Raw genomic sequence first — 19,051 nt, 5'->3', positions numbered from 1 at the left:
CCTCTTCCCTTCTCGTCAGGTCTCGTGTTGTCTCGCGGTACTTGTCCATCAGAGAAGAAGAAGCAGCAGCGGATGCAGAGAAGAAGAAGACGGTGACCGGAACCTAGTCTCAGTTTGTTTGACGGTTTGTGGTCCGGTGGAATGATCGTCGGGCTCCGGTGATCTCAGTCTGTCTGGCTCGAGTCCGCATGGAGGTGACCCGGTCTCCCCCCGAGGAGGGGGAGCTCGAAGACGGAGAGATCTGCGATGATGAAACCGAGGAGAGTGTGCCTCTCCGGCGGGGGGAGGGTAGCAGGCCGGGCGGAGCGGCTCCTCCGAGAACACGGAAGCCTCGCCAACACCCGCACATGCTGCCTCGCATGGGCCACCCGCCGCCGGACTTCCGCCTCCGGATGCCGTACAACCTCGGAGCTCATGGACACGGTCCTTTCCCCCCGGCTCTGCGGCAACAGTGCGGGCCGAGCGGGCCCGATCGGCCTCCCTCTCCGCTTCCGCCTCCTCTGCCGCCGCCGCCGGGACTCGGTCCTCGCGGCGAGCCCAGCCCGCGGTCCAGCTTCTGGGAGCGGAGCCACGGAGCCCTGGGCAGGTTCAGGCACCGGGTCATGCCGAACGGTGGACGTGGAGCCTGGAGTCGAGGCAGCAGGGGAGGGGGAGGCCCCGGCTGCAGAGCCCCGGTCGGTCGCTACGGACTCGGAGAGAGTCACGGTAACAAGACCGACTCTCCGTCGAGAAAACGTATCCTTCTCTGTCACCGCTGAATATAGAGAGTCAGGGTCCAGGATCTGTGCCTGGACCACAAGCAGAGCCTGAGGATCCAGACTCTCTACACATGTATTCCGACACAGACCAGGTCTGAGTGTAGTCCAGCAGAGAATGTGTAAGTGGTCTGGATCTGGGGTGATGTGAGATCTGACCACTAACCCATTCAGAGTTTTTTTTAGATACAAATCTTTGTTGTCATCACATATAAATGACTGACGACCTCTGACCTCTACAGGTTAACACATTCATCCACTCATCATTCGTCATACAGGCTCCAGCTGCTCGGTGAACCACATGTGTTTAATTTGATTAAAAACCATTAGATGTTTGACTTCCTGTTGTGAATTGAAAGTTAACGTTTTGAAGACAGAAGGTTAATGGTTCGAACCTTTCAGGGGGACCACGTGGAAACCATGTTTGTCCGTCCTTGATGTTTTTCTCAGAGAAGCTTCAGGGCCGGAATCAGACGAGGAAAGCGACTCACTCTGTTTCCAAAGCAGAGAAGAGTGTTGACGAATCCTTCGAGGACCTTCTGTGCAAGTACAAGCAGATTCAGCTGGAGCTGGAGTGCATCCGCAAAGAGGAGACCATGGCCCTGGAGCCCAAAGCCTCGCCCGCCAGAGAGGAGGTCCTCGACCACACGGCCAGCATCACAGAGACCAGACCAGAGCCTGAGGCGGCTCCTAGTCTGGCAGGAGGCGAGGAGGCAACGGAGCTGGAGAGGAAGGTGTTCCAGGCGTTCAACATCAAACCATTGCGTCAGAAACTGCCGGCTCCCGCTCTCCTGGACGAGCTGAAGGACAAACAGAGCGAGGCAGGCCCAGGGGGCGGGGCAGAGAAACAGGGTGAGAAATAAAATGTCAACTTAGTAAAAACTATTCTGATAATCTTATCACTTTCAGGCTAAAGTTACAAAAATCAACGAATCGGACGATGGTTCATTAAACAACATTAAAATAAATCAAATCAGCGTCTCAAGATTTCAATTCATCAGCAACGTTTTTGAGAATTGATAGACTGATGATTTAACTTCAATTTGTTCGCTATGAAGAATCAATGCTTTTTGATTTGATCTTTGTTTGGAGGAGCAGTCCTGAGATCAGAGTTTCAATCTTCAGACAAACAAAGTGACGGGATCGTAAAGCTGGAGTTGAGTTTGAGCTGTGTGGTTTTTCCAGGTGAGGAAGAACAAACAGGAGAAGATGGAGGAGGAACAGAACCGAGGCCTGAACCTGAGGCCGAGGAGAAAAACTGTTCGTGCTGCAGCGAAGAAACCGACAGAGACGAGAAGGACAAACATAAAAAGATTTGCTCCTGCTGCAGAGAGTCGTCGGCGTCCAGCGAGGACTCTGCCGTCTCTCCTGACAAGGTGGGACTGACCTCCCCGGGGTGTCCGCTGACTGCTGTGAGAGTCTGCATCTGTTGAAACTCAGTCTGACTTTGTTTTGTTCTCAGCCCGTGGTGAAGGTGGAGGAGGAGGAGCTGTCAGAGCTGCAGCTGCGTCTCCTCGCTCTGCAGTCAGCCAGTAAGAAGTGGCAGCAGAAAGAGCAGCAGGTGATGAAGAAGAGTAAAGACCGGATCACTCGAGCCACTCAGGAGAAGAAACCTGGCCCCAGCCCCGGGGCCGCCCCGGCCACCAGACAGAGAGTGACCACCCGGTCAGTTTCCTCCGCTGCTGCTGCTGCCGCTGCACAGAGGAATAGAGCTCGGTCCAGACCTCTGGACAGGGACCGAGACAGAACCCAGATCGGCAACCGACCCCCTGAGAGAGACAGGCTCAAACAGAGTCTGAAACCTGGTCCCAAAGCTCTGCAGGACAGAGGGCGCACACCAGGAAAACCTCACGTGACCAAGAAGATGATCAGTCCAGGTGAGAAGAATCCAAACATCACGAGTTTCCGATGGTGGTGTTGTGGTTGGTTCTGTCGAAGCGGGTTAACAAACTCATCCTTGTCTTCTGTGTTCCCTCACATCGGCTCCCAGGCTCGGTGGCGAAGCAGGCATTCAGGAAGCAGCAGCTGAGGACATGGAAACTGCAGCAGCAGCGACAGCAGGAGGAGAAACGACGGCAGGACGAGGACGAGCGACGCAAACGAGAGGAGGAGATCCGCAGAATCCGCGACCTGTCCAACCAGGACGAGCAGTACAACCGCTTCATGAAGCTGGTGGGGGGGAAGATGAGCACGCACAGTAAGGTAAGAGTGTCAATGCATAAACTCTATGTTGACCTGTCGAAACCAGTCCACCGATCTCAGCTGGTCAAAACCAGTAACAAGTGTTTCTCCATCCCTCAGTCCAGGGACCGTGAACACAGGAAGTCCACGGGTAAGCCGGGCCTGGACGCCTCAGGGAACCTCTACCAATATGACAACTATGACGAGGTGGCGATGGACACCGACAGTGAGACCGGTTCACCAGGTGAGCCGACGAGGCTGAAGAGGCTGAAGGTCACTGTTTCATAATCCTGTTCTCTACTTCATCATCATGTGGTTTGTGTTTCAGTCCCGTCTCCAACACGCGTGTCGTTCAGCCCTGAAGGTCCAGGATGTTTCTCTCAGGTGTCTCTGTATGTGACGGACCCGGCTCAGTTCGGACTGGTACGCTTCCTCAGACTCGTGAAACTGGAGAAGGATGATTCGGACAAAAATGGTCTCAAGATAAAAAAGATAGATGAGAAGAAGAGTTTTTCCGTCCGAGGATTTAAACTCCTCACAAATCTTTACAAACATTATATCAATCTGAGGTTGACTAGTTCTGTGTGAAACCTGATCAAGAAGTTTTATATCCATAAATATTGAACTGAAATTAAATGAAATTTAAAGCTTTATTATTCAGTTCTATGTGAAACACATTCATGTAACACACGTGTCTCTGTCTCTTTCAGGATTTCTCTCAGGCTTTCCTCTCCCCCATTTTGTCCGCTCTTCCTCCCCCGCCTCCGCCTCTCCCCCCTCCACCAGATGAGCTGGACCCCCCCCCAAAACCTCTGTTGGCTGACGAGGAGGAGGAAGAGGAGATGCTGCTGAGGGAGACGTGTCTCATGTCCATGGCCAACAAGAGGGTGGCAGTGAATGAGGTGTGTGACCAATCAGGCGAGAGGGCGGGGCTTAGCTCAGGCGCTCCTTTCCTCTGTACTGAAGTACTCGAGTATTGTTTCTAAACTCGGTTTCCATGTCTCTAGTATCTGGAGAACGCTCATCTTATCGCCTTCACACTTCGGGGTCCAGTCTGAATGTAGTTTGACTTGGACCTGTGATACGTTATCACTAAACTCTGAATAAACAGAGGACCAGTGGTGAACTGCAAACAGCCACTGATCATATTTAACATTAAACTGACCGACTTTCTATTTTATTCATTTACTTTTTGTATTATTTACTGTGACCACCAAGTGGTGCTGCTGTGTCACGTCTGTGAAACTCTTCTTCCCTCCAGGAGACGAGCTCCAGTGGTCCCCCCTCCCCCGGCTGCCAGCCCCCTGGAGGTGTTCCGCTGCCACCCAGAGGGAACCTGAGCACCGTCAGCCTGAACACGGTGTCGCAGCCACGGACCAACAAGTTCACCAGAGGACACCCCCCCAGAGCACCGCTGGTGGTAAGACCCTGACAGCACATCTGTTTTATACCTACACACTACCACAAGCCATTTGTCTGAGCCTGGTGTGCGTGCTCCTGTTTCCTGCAGCTGCCCAGACACAAGTCGGTGGTGGTTTCACTCAATGATTCAGACGACAGTGACTCGGACGTGGACGCCTGCAGCTCCACACAGACGGTGTTCGGTGGACTGGAGTTCATGATCAAAGAAGCCAGGAGGACGGTGGAGGTCAGCCACCTTTTCAGGGAGCTGGATAATACAATGGGAAATAAAGTATTTGAAAGATTAAACTGGTGTGAGAGGTGTGGACGTGTCAGTCCCTTTGTTAAGTCTGTGATGAGAGAAATGTGCTTTATATGGACGATACATTTGAAAACATGTGTCTGAGGGCACTGGACGTGTTACATGTGAATTCTTGTCTCGGGTGTATCCAGGCAGCGAAGCCTAAAGGAGCCTCAGGATCTGAGAAGGAGAACAACCCCGTCAGAACTCCAGAGGCTTTACCTGAAGCAAAGAAGGCAGAGTACCGTCAGCTCAAAGAGGAAATCGCCAGGTACCAAACACATTTGTTAGAAACGCTGTGGAATGGTCCGGAGCTTTCAAAGACTGAAGTGTGAAATGTTTCCTCACGGTTCACAGCAGGGAAAAGCAGAAGATGTTGAAGGACAAGAGTCCTTGGAGCTCCAGCCCTGCTTTGACCGAGTCTGTGATCGATCTATCAGCGAGGATGACAGTGGAGGCGAAGCTGAGTGAGGCCGAGCAGAGACTCAACAAGAACAGGTGAGACGTCAGCGCAGCTGGAGGGAGGGCTCCCTCAGCAAGCAGTGTCTGATCCAGGAAATCTAGAAAGAGAAAGAACTCGTCTGGAGAAGAAGCGTTAATGTACACAGTTACACTGACTGAGGGTGGAGGACACAAAATTAACTCAAGATGCCACCTGAGACCAGGAAGTCCGTGTGTCGCGTGTAGTGTCCTGCTCACAGAGCAGCTGCTGAACAAGTGGTTCTGTCCTGTCACAGGGAGCTGCTGCAGAGAGATGAGGCCGTCCTCAGACATCTGCTGCAGCAGGAGCTGAAGAAGAAAGAGTCTCTGAAGGTCGCCGAGGCCAAAGTCATCAAATTGAGAGAGCAGCTGCTGGCCTCAGAGAAGATCGTCAGTGCCAACAAGACCCTCCTCAAGAAGCTGCAGGAACAGGTAGACCTCCAAAGGTTCGGTTTGCCCCCACCCCCCAGAGACACTGGATCTCTGACCTCTGTTGCTCTGTGCAGGTGCATCGTGTTGAACATCGGGTGTCCATCAAGAAGAGTCTGGCTGCCAGGCTGGAGCAGGAACTGGCCCAGGCTCAGCTGGCGGCTGGACGAGGATCCAAACGCAAATCTGACCTGAACCAAACCCCTGTGAGTGACCTCTTATCTACTGCTCCTCCTCCAGCAACGAGGGGGACATGGGGCATAGAGAAATATCCAGGCCGTACGGGGCGGGGTCTAGATCCTGGTTCAGGGGTGTGGGTCTAGATCCTGGTTCAGGGGTGTGGGTCTAGATCCTGGTTCAGGGGTGTGGGTCTAGATCCTGGTTCAGGGGTGTGGGTCTAGATCCTGGTTTAGGGGGTGGGTCTAGATGCTGGTTTAGGGGGTGGATCTAGATCCTGGTTCAGGGGTCTGGGTCTAGATCCTGGCACAGGGTCTGGGTCTAGATGCTGGTTTAAGGGGTGGGTCTAGATACTGGTTTAGAGGTGGGACTAGATACTGGTTTAGGACTAGATACTGGTTTAGGTGGTTGGTCTAGATCACCATTTTAAATTGGCCAGCCTCACTAAAAAAAAAGGGTTAGGGTAGTAGCACCTAATTATAGCACTTTGTAGTTTGGCTCTATTTTTGAAGAACTTGTACTTTCTTGATTCCTGTTGTTGTGGGTTTGTTTCTTTGCACTTGTTGTGAGTCGCGGCTCTAGATACTGGTTTGGGGGGAGGCTCTAGATACTGGTTTAGGGGGCGGCTCGAGATACTGGTTTGGGGGTGGCTCTAGATACTGGTTTAGGGGGCGGCTCTAGATACTGGTTTAGGGGGTGGGTAATAAAGTAAAACTCTCATACACACCTCTGGAAGTCTGTCCTCTAGTTTGCGTGAAATTCAGGTGACAGACAGGCAGGCAGGTGACAGACAGACAGGTGACAGACAGGTGACAGGCAGGTGACAGGCAGGTGACAGGCAGGTGACAGGCAGGTGACAGGCAGGTGACAGGCAGGTGACAGGCAGGTGACAGACAGACAGGTGACAGACAGGTGACAGACAGGTGACAGACAGGTGACAGACAGGTGACAGACAGGTGACAGACAGGTGACACACAGACAGACAGGTGACGCACAGACAGACAGGTGACACACAGACAGACAGGTGACACACAGACAGACAGGTGACGCACAGACAGACAGGTGACGCACAGACAGACAGGTGACGCACAGACAGACAGGTGACGCACAGACAGACAGGTGACGCACAGACAGACAGACAGGTGACTGACAGGTGACAGACAGACAGACAGGTGACTGACAGGTGACAGACAGACAGACAGGTGACTGACAGGTGACAGACAGACAGACAGGTGACTGACAGGTGACTGACAGGTGACAGACAGGTGACAGACAGACAGACAGGTGACAGACAGGTGACAGACAGACAGACAGGTGACTGACTGACAGGTGACAGACAGGTGACAGACAGGTGACTGACTGACAGGTAACAGACAGGTGACAGACAGACAGACAGACAGGTGACTGACAGACCGACAGACTGACCTGAAGCGTCTTCTGTCCTCAGGTCAGGAAGCTGCAGCGGGTGGACGCCCCCCCCCGCGGCTCGGAGCGTCACTTTGCGGAGCTGATTGCTCAGAAGCAGTGGCTGCAGCAGCTGGAGTCTGAGTACGCTCTGAAGATCCAGAGGCTGAAGGAGGCCCAGGCGCTGCACCACAAGGGCCAATCGGAGCCGCCGGCACGAGCCCCCACCCCTCCGGACCCTCAGGCCCAGGCCCCCCCCTCCTCCAGTCCCTTCCCCCTTCCCCAGCCTTCCCTGCACGACCTCACCCAGGACAAACTCACACTAGACAGCGAAGACGTAGCGGAGGTCGACGAACCCGAACCTGCGCCTACACCCGCCGCCGCCGCCGCTGCTCGAGGCCCCCGGCGCCACTCGCTCCGTCAGTCCAGCTGCTCCTTCACCAAACCCAACCTGGAGCAGCTGAGCTCCACGCCGGCTAAAGACAGCAGCTCCAAACCTGCCAAGACTCCGAGCGGCTGCGAGGCTCCTGCAGAGACGCTGACGGGGCTGGACCTGGATGCTCTGAAGCTCCGGCACCGGCAGCAGGCCCGGCTCGGAGAGCTGCTGCAGAGCGAGCTGCACAAACTGGGACAGCACATAGACCACGCCCCCAGTGGACAGGTGAAAGAAGATGGTCCAATCAGCACTGCAGCTGCTTGTTATCTATTCAAAATGATGGTGTCACAGAAGATAGAGTCAGAACGTGGTGGTTGTTCCTCTGACGCAGTCTTCTGTCCCTGCAGGAGGTTTCCATGGAGGTGGACACCACCTCAAGTCCGTCAGGAAGTCCAGAGCTGAAACCTGTTCCCTTTGGACCGTACCACAGCCCACTACTGGTTTTCAAGTCCTATAGGTAGGCTACACGCTGACGACACGCTGGCGACACGCTAGTGACACGCAGGCGACACGCTGACAACAAACTGGCGACACGCTGACGACACGCTAGCGACACGCAGGCAACACACTGACAACAAACTGACGACACGCTAGTGACATGCTGACGACACGCTAGCGACACGCAGGCGACACGCTGACAACAAACTGGCGACACGCTAGTGACATGCTGACGACACGCTAGTGACACGCAGGCGACACGCTGACAACAAACTGACGACACGCTAGTGACACGCTGACGACACGCTAGTGACACGCAGACGACACGCTGACAACACGCTAGCGACACGCAGGCGACACGCTGACAACAAACTGACGACACGCTAGTGACACGCTGACGACACGCTAGTGACACGCAGACGACATGCTGACAACACGCTAGCGACACGCAGGCGACACGCTGACAACAAACTGACGACACGCTAGTGACACGCTGACGACACGCTAGTGACACGCAGACGACACGCTGACAACACGCTAGCGACACGCAGGCGACACGCTGACAACAAACTGACGACACGCTAGTGACACGCTGACAACACGCTAGCGACACGCAGGCGACACGCTGACAACACGCTAGCGACACGCAGGCGACACGCTGACAACAAACTGGCGACACGCTGGTGACACGCTGACAACAAACTGACGACACGCTAGTGACATGCTGACGACACGCTAGTGACACGCTGGCGACACGCTGACGACACGCTAGTGACACGCAGGCAACACACTGACAACAAACTGACGACACGCTAGTGACATGCTGACGACACGCTAGTGACATGCTGACGACACGCAGGCGACACGCTGACAACACGCTGACATCACGCTAGCGACACGCAGGCGACACGCTGACAACAAACTGACGACACGCTGACGACACGCAGGCGACACGCTGACAACACGCTAGCGACACGCAGGCGACACGCTGACAACAAACTGACGACACGCTGACGACACGCAGGCGACACGCTGACAACACGCTAGCGACACGCAGGCGACACGCTGACAACAAACTGACGACACGCTGGTGACACGCTGACAACAAACTGGTGACACGCTGGCGACACGCTGACGACACGCTAGTGACACGCAGGCAACACACTGACAACAAACTGACGACACGCTAGTGACATGCTGACGACACGCTAGTGACACGCAGGCGACACGCTGACAACACGCTAGCGACACGCAGGCGACACGCTGACAACAAACTGACGACACGCTAGTGACACGCTGACGACACGCTAGCGACACGCAGGCGACACGCTGACAACAAACTGACGACACGCTAGTGACACGCTGACGACACGCTAGCGACACGCAGGCGACACGCTGACAACAAACTGACGACACGCTAGTGACACGCTGACGACACGCTAGCGACACGCAGGCGACACGCTGACAACAAACTGACGACACGCTAGTGACACGCTGACGACACGCTAGCGACACGCAGGCGACACGCTGACAACAAACTGGCGACACGCACTTTGACTGAAGTTGAATGTGTCGTCATGTGAATCACTGTGATTATGATTTGTTGAAGTGAGCAGCTGTTTGACATACAGGGGGCGCTGTTGTGTGTCAGGTTCAGTCCGTATTACAGGACCAAGGAGAAGTTATCGCTGAGCTCCGTCACGTACAGCAACGCCATCGAGCCCAGGAAGTGCTTCTGCCGGTTCGACCTCACAGGAACCTGCAACGACGACGACTGCAGATGGTCGGTGATTGATCGGAGTTGTGGATTGTCTGTGGGCGTGGTCTCTGAGCTGTCTAACGTCTCTGTCTCCCCCTGCAGGCAGCACATGAGAAACTGCTCCCTGACGGCCAACCAACTCTTCACGGATATTCTGTCGTACAGTTTGTCTCTGATTGGCTGTTCTGAGAGCAGCTCGGACGACGACGTCGGTATCGCCACAGGTGACACCCTGACCGTGACCTGACCCTGACCCTGACCCTGACCCTGACCGTGACCTGACCCTGACCTGACCCTGACCCTGACCCTGACCGTGACCTGACCCTGACCTGACCCTGACCCTGACCCTGACCCTGACCGTGACCTGACCCTGACCTGACCCTGACCTGACCCTGACCTGACCCTGACCGTGACCTGACCCTGACCTGACCCTAACCTAACTTGACCCTGACCCTAACCTAACCTGACCTGACCTGACCCTGACCTGACCCTGACCCTAACCTGACCGTGACCTGACCCTGACCTGACCCTAACCTAACCTGACCTGACCCTTACCTGACCCTGACCCTAACCTAACCCTACCCCAGGGAACGGATCCTGTCAGTTCACCGATGTCAGAGTCTAATGTGTTTGTCTGTGGTTGTAGAGAAATACATGAAGAAGCTGTTTGGCACAAACAAAGACCGGATGGGCGTGGACCAGAAGGCCGTCCTCCTCGTCAGCAAGGTCAACGAGAGCAAGCGCCACGGTTCGTCCCCTCGTCTTCTCTCACTCCTCATCAGACTGGTTCTTCTCATCTGACCTCTGGCCTCTTCTTGTTCTGCAGTTCCTCCGTTCACCACGTGTAAGGACGTGAGGAGGTGGAGGCCCAAGCCGTCGGCCCAGTCCGGCCTCGGGCCTGAAGACGACAGCGAGCACGAAGCCGCACCCGGACACATCTCACCTGGAAGACCCGGTGAGTTCTAGTCTGTCCAGAGATCCCAGGTAGAAGATGTTCCTCAGGTTGTTCTGCAGCAGGTGACTCACTCGTGACTGTTTGTGTTGGTACAGACGACCGCACTCAGATCAGCCACTCGACCGCAGACGTGTGCATCACGTCAGAAGACAAGCGTTACTTTGACAGTGAGACGGACGACCTGTCCAACCTGGAGAGCAGCGTCCTGGAGAACCCTGGAGACACGCAGCTGTGGATCAAACTGGCCTTCAAGTACCTGAGTCAGAGTGAAACGTACGTGTGTCACACCATGTGCGGATGTGTGTTGGTCCCTCCAGCTCGTGTTGTGTCACACCATGTGCGGATGTGTGTTGGTCCCTCCAGCTCGTGTTGTGTCACACCATGTGCGGACGTGTGTTGGTCTGCAGGTCAGCAGGTGAGAGTTTGGAGGCCGCCCTCAACACGCTGTCCCGTGCTCTGGAGAGTAACTGTGACGACCCGGAGGTGTGGAGCCACTACCTGTCCCTGTTCTCCAGGCGGGGCAGCAGGGAGGAGGTGCAGGAGATGTGTGAGATGGCTGTGGAGCACGCCCCCGACTACAGAGTGTGGTGGAACGTAAGTGCTGGAATCATCGTCAGGGTGTAGCTTGAAATCTGTCCTCGTGTGACTCGTGTCACCCTAACCCTATGACGTCCTCCTGCAGTACCTGAACCTGGAGAGCTCCTTCGAGGGGCGGGACTATGTCTGTGATCGTCTGCTGCACTTCCTGTTGACGGAGGCGTCGGCACGACTCACAGACAAACTGTCCTTCCAGCTGATGGAGGCGCTGCTCTACAGAGTCCAGCTCCACCTGTTCACCGGCCGGATGGAGGGCGCGCTCGCCATCCTGCAGGTGACTGTCTCACCTCCCTCTCCCGTCTGACTGTCTCACCTCCCTCTCCCGTCTGACTGTCTCACCCGTCTGACTGTCTCACCTCCCTCTCCCGTCTGACTGTCTCACCTCCCTCTCTCGTCTGACTGTCTCACCTCCCTCTCCCGTCTGACTGTCTCACCCGTCTGACTGTCTCACCTCCCTCACCCATGTGACTGTCTCACCTCCCTCACCCATGTGACTGTCTCACCTCTCTCACTCGTCTCACCTCCCTCACCCATGTGACTGTCTCACCTCTCTCACCCATGTGACTGTCTCACCTCCCTCACCCATGTGACTGTCTCACCTCCCTCACCCATGTGACTGTCTCACCTCCCTCACCCTTCTGACTGTCTCACCTCCCTCACCCATGTGACTGTCTCACCTCCCTCACCCATGTGACTGTCTCACCTCTCTCACCCATGTGACTGTCTCACCTCTCTCACCCATGTGACTGTCTCACCTCTCTCACCCATGTGACTGTCTCACCTCCCTCACCCATGTGACTATCTCACCTCCCTCACCCATGTGACTGTCTCACCTCCCTCACCCATGTGACTGTCTCACCTCTCTCACTCGTCTCACCTCCCTCACCCATGTGACTGTCTCACCTCCCTCACCCATGTGACTGTCTCACCTCCCTCACCCATGTGACTGTCTCACCTCCCTCACCCATGTGACTGTCTCACCTCCCTCACCCATGTGACTGTCTCACCTCCCTCACCCATGTGATTGTCTCACCTCTCTCACCCGTCTCACCCGTCTCTCGATCTGTCAGTCCCGTGTGAACCCAGACGCTCAAAGATCAAAGCTCCGTCTCTAAAACTCTTGTTTTGTGTTTTTTCAGAATGCTTTGAAATCAGCTGACGAGCAGAGTATTGCCGAGCACCTGACGGCCAGAGACCGGGCGCTGGTGTGGCTGTCCTACATCCACCTGACGGAGTTCGACCGGCTGCCGTCCGGCCTCTGTGACCCGGTCGAGTCCGGTCCGTCCAGGCTGGTGAGCAGAGAGTCCTTCCTGCTGCCGTGGAGATCAGCACAGGACATCAGCACGCCACTCGACATCCTCATCGCTCTCTTTCAAGGTACAGAGGCTAGAGGCCCCCTGGTCGGGGGGGCCATTCACCAGCTTCTGATCCAGGTTCAGGTCTCACCTTGGTGTTTCCCTCCTCAGATGCCATCCACCGGTGCACCGACAAGTCTCTGTCCCAGAGCGAGAGGACGCTGGCTTGTCTTCCTCTTCACAACAACCTCATCTTCCTCAACAAACTGCTGCAGAGGTGAGCGGCTGCTGCCGGTTCAAACTGGGACTGAACTCCCAAACTGCTTCTTAACCTTCCATCCATCTCCTCGCTGCAGGTACGACGAGGCTGTTGCTCTGTGTGAGTCTCTGCTGGAGCTCTGTCCTGAGTCCTGCGCTCTGCGAGACGCTCTGGCCGACCTCCACATCAGGAAAGGTAACGGCGACCAGGCGGTCAGCATGTGGCTGCACGCTCTGGCCGAGTGTCCCAACAACGCAGAGGTGTTCTATCACTCCTGCAAGTTCCTCATGACTCAGGTGAGCTCAGAAGTGGATGTGCTTTGTTTTGCAATCAAACCTTTTTCAGGTTGGTCAAATCTAAAATCAGAGAAAAATATACAACAATATGGCAGGACATATTTGGGTAAATTCTGAAACTCCTCCCCCTGTGCTCCATATGAATGTCACCATGTTCCATTCGTTGTCACTTTAAGGACAGAGCGTGTGCATGTTGGTTCCTCAGGAGAAGTCGAGTGCCGTGGCTCCTCTGTTCCGAGGGTTCATCTTGTCGCTCTGCGAGGACGAACAGAGTCAGAGGAAACCTGTGGATGTTCTCCGGTACGTGGATTCAAGCTGTGGACTGAAGTCCTGAGGTCGAAGGTTAAACATGTTGAGCTTCTGACGTCAGACGAGTGCAAGTTAGTTTTTTCCGTCTTTTTTCCTTCAGTCACATCCTCGGTTTTCCCAGCGAGGAGCTTCTGAGAAGTCCCATTGTCAAAAAGGATCTTCAGGAGCAAGTCAACCAGCAGACGCCCTACCTGCACCTCGTTCACTGGTGTGTGTCTGTGTGTGTAGCAGTGATGTAATCCTTTTAGATAGAACAGAATCTACTGACAGTTTTCATCAGTGTTGCTGTAGGATGACTATTCGCCGTGTCGCTGCAGTTTCCTGAGCTTTGTAGTTGTGTCGCTCTCTGAGGTGAAGTTGTGACGTTGTGTAATTGTTCAGTCGCTGGCAGTGGCTGCACGGTTCTGTGGAGCAGACGACAGACGCCTTTGAGAGGGCGCTGGGTTCCCCCCTGCAGCTGGAGGAGCTGCACACCCTGTGGCTGGAGTGAGTTTCTCTGCAGATTAACACCGGTATTAGATCGCAGCTGAATGACCTTTGACCTGTGTCTGTTTCCTGTTGCCAGTTACCTGATGTTCAGCGTCAGTCAGCAGAGCCGTGCTCCATCAGGACAGTTCTCCCATCTGGTGCAGCGCTGCCTGAGCACCGTCCCCTCCCGCCTGGAGCTGCCCTTCAACCCAGCAGAGTTCTGGAACTGCTACCGCTTCCACAACCAGGTCAGTGAGCCGCTGTCTGTCCATCCTCCACTTCTCTGGAGGAGGAGTGTGGCCCGTCTGTGGCCCGTCTGTGGCCCGTCTGTGGCCCGTCTGTGGCCCGTCTGTGGCCCGTCTGTGGCCCGTCTGTGGCCCGTCTGTGGCCCGTCTGTGGCCCGTCTGTGGCCCGTCTGTGGCCCGTCTGTGGCCCGTGTGTGGGCATATGAACAGAAGGTTTTTTTAAATATGCAGAAAATGTATATTGTAGTGTTTAATGGTCAAAATCTTGTTGGACGTGATGTAATCCTGAGGGACCTCTCAGTACTAACACACAAACAGGACCAGTGCCTTGCTCATGAGCATCTGTTCATGTCTGACAGGTGGTTACTCTTTATCTGAACCGTCTGCCACAGTCCCAACATGCACCTGTGATGGAGAGACTGAGATATGCCATGCCCACCAACACTGAACTGAGCCTAAGGTACACACACACACACACACACACACACACACACATACACTCTGAGGTGTGATGTGTGTCAGTTGTGTGTCAGTTGTGTGTCTGCTCTGTTGTTTTCTCAGGTTGCTGTTTGTCGAGTGGCAGGATGGAAACATTGAACATGTGAAGTTTCAGACTCGGATGTTGACAAGTAACTTTCCAAAGAGTTTAACGCACTGGAAAATGTAAGTGTGTGCGTGCGTGTGCGTGTGCGTGCGTGCGTGCGTGCGTGCGTGCGTGCGTGCGTGCGTGCGTGCCTTCGTGCGTGCGTGCGTGTGTGTGTGTGTAATAAAAATCCTTTGAACTGAAACGTGTTGTGTGTGCGCGTATAGAGCGATCGCCATGGAGACGGAGCTCCAGGAGTCATGTGAGGTGAGCGAGTGACGGGGGGGGGGGGGTTAACAGAGTTTTCTGTAAGCTCTTGAAACGTGTGTGAAGTTGCTGATGATGATGAATCTTGTCTGTTCCCCTGCAGGATGTTTCTCTCCATCCACTGTAACATGTAACGCTTTAGATAATGTGTTTGTGAGAAGTCGACACCACTAAACCCGACTTGGATCATTTATTGTTATTGGGTTTCAGTTACATTTTATTTTCATTTTATTTTGTGTATTTTTATTATATTTTATAGAATTTTATTTTGTATTACTTTAATTTATTTTAATCCTTATTTAATTGTAATTTTATTTTATTTTGTAGGTGCGACTCCTCTATCATCAGGCTCTTCAGAACCTTCCTCTGTGTGCCGCCCTGTGGAAACATGTAATTCACACCTTCACTTCCTCTTGAACACGTCAACACACGTGTAATCACACACGCAAACACACGTCTGTGCTCCGGTTTTCACTCGCTGTCTGGTGCTGATCACATGATGTCATGTGACTGTAGATGTTTGTGGTCACACAGTAATTATGACATCAGTGTGAGTCACATGATATGTGTGTGATATCAAACGTGTTAACATATGAACCCGTGTTCCCTGCTGACCCCTCCTCTCCTCCCTGCAGCGCCTGCTGTTTGAGGCGGCTCAGGGCGCCGCCTCTTCTAGGTTGAAGACACTCGTCGACCGCTGTGGTCAAGTGGGCGTGAGTTTAGTGGTGCGTCAAGCGCAGGGAGGAGATCAGTGATGTCATCAGCTGTGACGGACTCTCGTCGTCAGCAGTAAAAAGAAAGCAGCTGATTGGCTGCAGAGGATTGAATGAGACAGACGAGGTAAGACTGACTTGGAGGCTGCGCCCCCTGCAGGACGTCTGGTGTGCTCATGGCGTGAGACGAGATAATGTCTGAACGTAAGTATCGAGCAGAGGGACGGTGTCTCTCTTCATGTCCTCCCTTCTTCTGTTTCTCTCTTTTCATTTGGATTCATTTACCCTCTTATTTTAACTCATCTGGGGGGCGGGGGGCTGTGTTTGACCCCCCCAGCCCCCCACCACCCCACCACCCCCCTGCTGCACGTTGTCTTTTTGTGTCCCAGAGGAAAAAGAAGACTTTTATTTTGTTAACGTGATCAAAGTAATTAGTGCTTATTGATCCAGCTGCTGCCTGTGTAGTATTTCCTGTGAGTGACTGAGACTGATCCACGCTGAGCGGCGGCGTCTTCATCTTTAAACACAAGTGACTCGCCAACGTGATCCCATGTGAAATTTGTCCTTTTGGTTTGTTTCTGCCATAAAATCATTAAAGAGTATTAGCAAGGAGGAGAGCGCCTCCTGCTGGTGTTTCTTTTGGATCAAATGTTATTAAATTATTTTCTAATCAAAAAGAGTCTTGAGTGTTTTTCCTCTGTGTGAACATTAGTTTCCTCTTCTCTCCCTGAGCGTCTGTTCTCTGTGACGCTGCTGAGTGGGTTCCATCTCCTGTGAGAACAACTGACTGAGAGTCACAGACACAACCAGCTGAAGAGAAAGCTGAACTGAGATCAGTTAAAAACACTGAAGCTATTGAAAACCAGAGTTTATCTCCAATGTTCAGCAGGAAACTGAAGTATGAAGAATTCAGTTTTGCGGATTTGTTACAGCTGCAGCTCTTCAGGGTCAGGAAGCAGAGGATCATGGGTAATATCTCGTGGGACGTCTCAGTCAACACATTGATTCACTTTGTTTTTACATTGAAAACATTCATCATACAAGCGACCGACAGTTAATCGCCATGTGTCTGCAGGGGGCGCTGTTGATCAGTAACTTACACGGTCTTAATTTAAACTGATGAATCACAGAAATCTGTCACATCTGGAAATGAAGCAGATGTGATATCAGAGTTCTCTCCTGGAAACAAGAGGCTCATTAAACCAACTGTCAATCACATCATTTATATCGAATCGTGTTTACACAGATCAGAACAGGGAGGATCTGTCTGGACAAGAGGAAGGAAAGTGAATGTTTTATGTATTTATACAGAAGAAAAGCTCAGTGCTTAGATTTTCTTGGTCATGTGACTGGAGTCCTCCATCAGCTGACAGCAGGATGCTGCTGCAGACTGGATCCGACCGATAAACACTGAAGAAGAAGTCGAGTCGGTAACGAGGTCGACTCAGCTCGTCTTCTTTTCTCTCAGCTGCTCATTGTGGGAACTGTTGGTTTCTCTATAGCAGAGGTCTTCAACAGGAGGAACTGCAGGGGGGTCGTGAAATGTTTTGTTGATTAGACAATTTTTTATATTTTTATAATTTTTGATTTATTCTCTAACGAATTTTTTCCACAAATATAAATGTCTTTAAATATACATTAACATTCATCCAACATATTGAGAGGCTGTTTAGACCATCCGCCTGACAACCTCAATCCGTCCAAGGTTAGATAAGTTGTGTGCTTCCCATCAGGGTCCGACATCTCACTCATGTGTGGCATCCACAGATTGCTTTAGGATTCACTGTCTCTTCTACATGTCTTTAAAATAAAAACATGAATCTGTGAATTAGTTTAATAGCTCAGTGTTGTATGCAAGATGTATGTTTATACATGGCAGTGGCATGGCCACCCTGTACCTTGCACATATTTAAATTAAAAACATGAAAATATGCACCCGTATTATATTTGAATAGCTAAGTATTGAATGCGCAATAACAGGGTAGCTATGTTTATATATGGCACTAGGCCCAGTTTAATATAAAAAACTATTTTATACAATATATATAGTAGGGTGTCCCTGCTCCACCTCTCTACCAGTTTTGGGGTCCTTTCCCTGAAAAACTTTGAAGACCCCTGGTCTATAGTGTTCAGTTTTAATTGTATAACATCAAATCATTTTCTATATTTACTCAAGGCTCTTTACATAGAAGGTCAAGACCTTAAAAATTATAGAGAAACCGACAGTTCAACAACAACAGCAGCACTGATGACTGAGAAACAGAGTCAGTGTGTGTGTGGGGGGGGGGGGGGGGGGGGGGGGAGTCAGACTGGGGGGGTGACCAGGAGCAATATCATGTTTCAGACCAGTTTATGTGTACAGATGTTATTTATGATAGCAACAACAATAATAAAGCCTCGATCTATGTAAAGAGCCATAAATCGTATTAAATAGAATGAGACGTTAATGTGATGAAGAGGAAAGAGAACCTCCCTGTGTCACGTGTCTACATTTCATTACATTTCATTTAGCTGACGCTTTTGTCCAAAGCGACTTACAATTAGTACACTCAACATTCATGAGGGGCCATTTAGGGGTTCAGTATCTTGCCAAGGACACTTAGGCATGCAAATGGTAGAGCGTGGGGTTTGAACCGGCAACCTTGTCGAAGAACCACAACTCTAACCACTAGGCCACACTGCCCCTTCTAGACCTACAGCCGCAGAATTAAGGTCTAAGACAAACTTGGACCAGCTCGGACTCAAACTATATCCTAAGGGAAGGTTTGAATCGTAAACATGGAGAGGGAGTCTGCCTCCAGAACTGAAACTGAGATGATTCCACAGGAGAGGAGTAAACAGGAAACTCTCACAGCTGATTGAGACAACGTTCTCCAGGGCTCTATTAACAAAGAGGTGGTCAGACCTGCTCTGTACCTGGATGGTGAGGGTCTGAACGTAGGTCCACCAATAAATATAAATCATCCTTCACCACAACTATCCACTGACACATATTCATCACTGCTACGTTGTCTGGTCTCAGGAGGTCAGAGGTCAGAGTGGAACCATTGCTCCACAGTAGCAGAAGGTCAGGAGGTTCATGCCTTTACCCAGAACTGCATATCCCATTAGGATGTTGTATAGCGTGACAATAATGATAATGTGTGTGTGCGACTAATCAACATGTTACCAATATGTTATGAGCCTGTGAATGTCTCCTCCTCTTTAAGGATTGAGCGTGGTATTTCCTTCACAGTGAAACAATAGAAGGAAGCAGCTCTTGGACTGTTTCCTGTTTCAGACCAGTTTCCCTGCAACGCTTCA

At 52.4% G+C, this 19,051-nt stretch overlaps 1 protein-coding gene across 2 annotated transcripts; it reads left to right on the top strand.

Moving 5' to 3' along the window:
• The first annotated feature begins 56 nt into the window (after positions 1-56).
• Positions 57-16,425, top strand: LOC133955643 (zinc finger C3H1 domain-containing protein-like). Of its 2 annotated transcripts, XM_062390581.1 has the most exons (35): positions 58-735; positions 1,206-1,607; positions 1,941-2,131; positions 2,218-2,632; positions 2,746-2,957; positions 3,057-3,180; positions 3,265-3,359; positions 3,647-3,838; positions 4,198-4,356; positions 4,447-4,584; positions 4,791-4,909; positions 4,996-5,136; positions 5,376-5,550; positions 5,625-5,753; positions 7,172-7,789; positions 7,912-8,021; positions 9,654-9,785; positions 9,864-9,985; positions 10,408-10,509; positions 10,588-10,716; positions 10,812-10,989; positions 11,124-11,310; positions 11,399-11,587; positions 12,453-12,690; positions 12,780-12,885; positions 12,965-13,163; positions 13,369-13,463; positions 13,573-13,680; positions 13,854-13,958; positions 14,038-14,188; positions 14,545-14,645; positions 14,747-14,848; positions 14,996-15,035; positions 15,363-15,425; positions 15,671-16,425. In XM_062390581.1, exons 1-35 carry the CDS (start codon positions 189-191, stop codon positions 15,788-15,790), a joined length of 6,234 nt encoding a protein of 2,077 aa, XP_062246565.1. In that variant the 5' UTR covers positions 58-188; the 3' UTR covers positions 15,791-16,425. The 2 variants fall into 2 exon arrangements, with proteins under 2 accessions (XP_062246566.1, XP_062246565.1); XM_062390582.1 differs by lacking the exon at positions 14,996-15,035 and having other exon boundaries at positions 57-735.
• Positions 16,426-19,051: the final 2,626 nt, after the last annotated feature.

This window comes from Platichthys flesus, chromosome 6, assembly GCF_949316205.1.
Source record: "Platichthys flesus chromosome 6, fPlaFle2.1, whole genome shotgun sequence".
Taxonomy (NCBI): Eukaryota; Metazoa; Chordata; class Actinopteri; order Pleuronectiformes; family Pleuronectidae; genus Platichthys; species Platichthys flesus.
The sequence above is the reverse complement of the archived record's forward strand: the minus strand, read 5'-3'. Positions and strand labels throughout refer to the sequence as shown.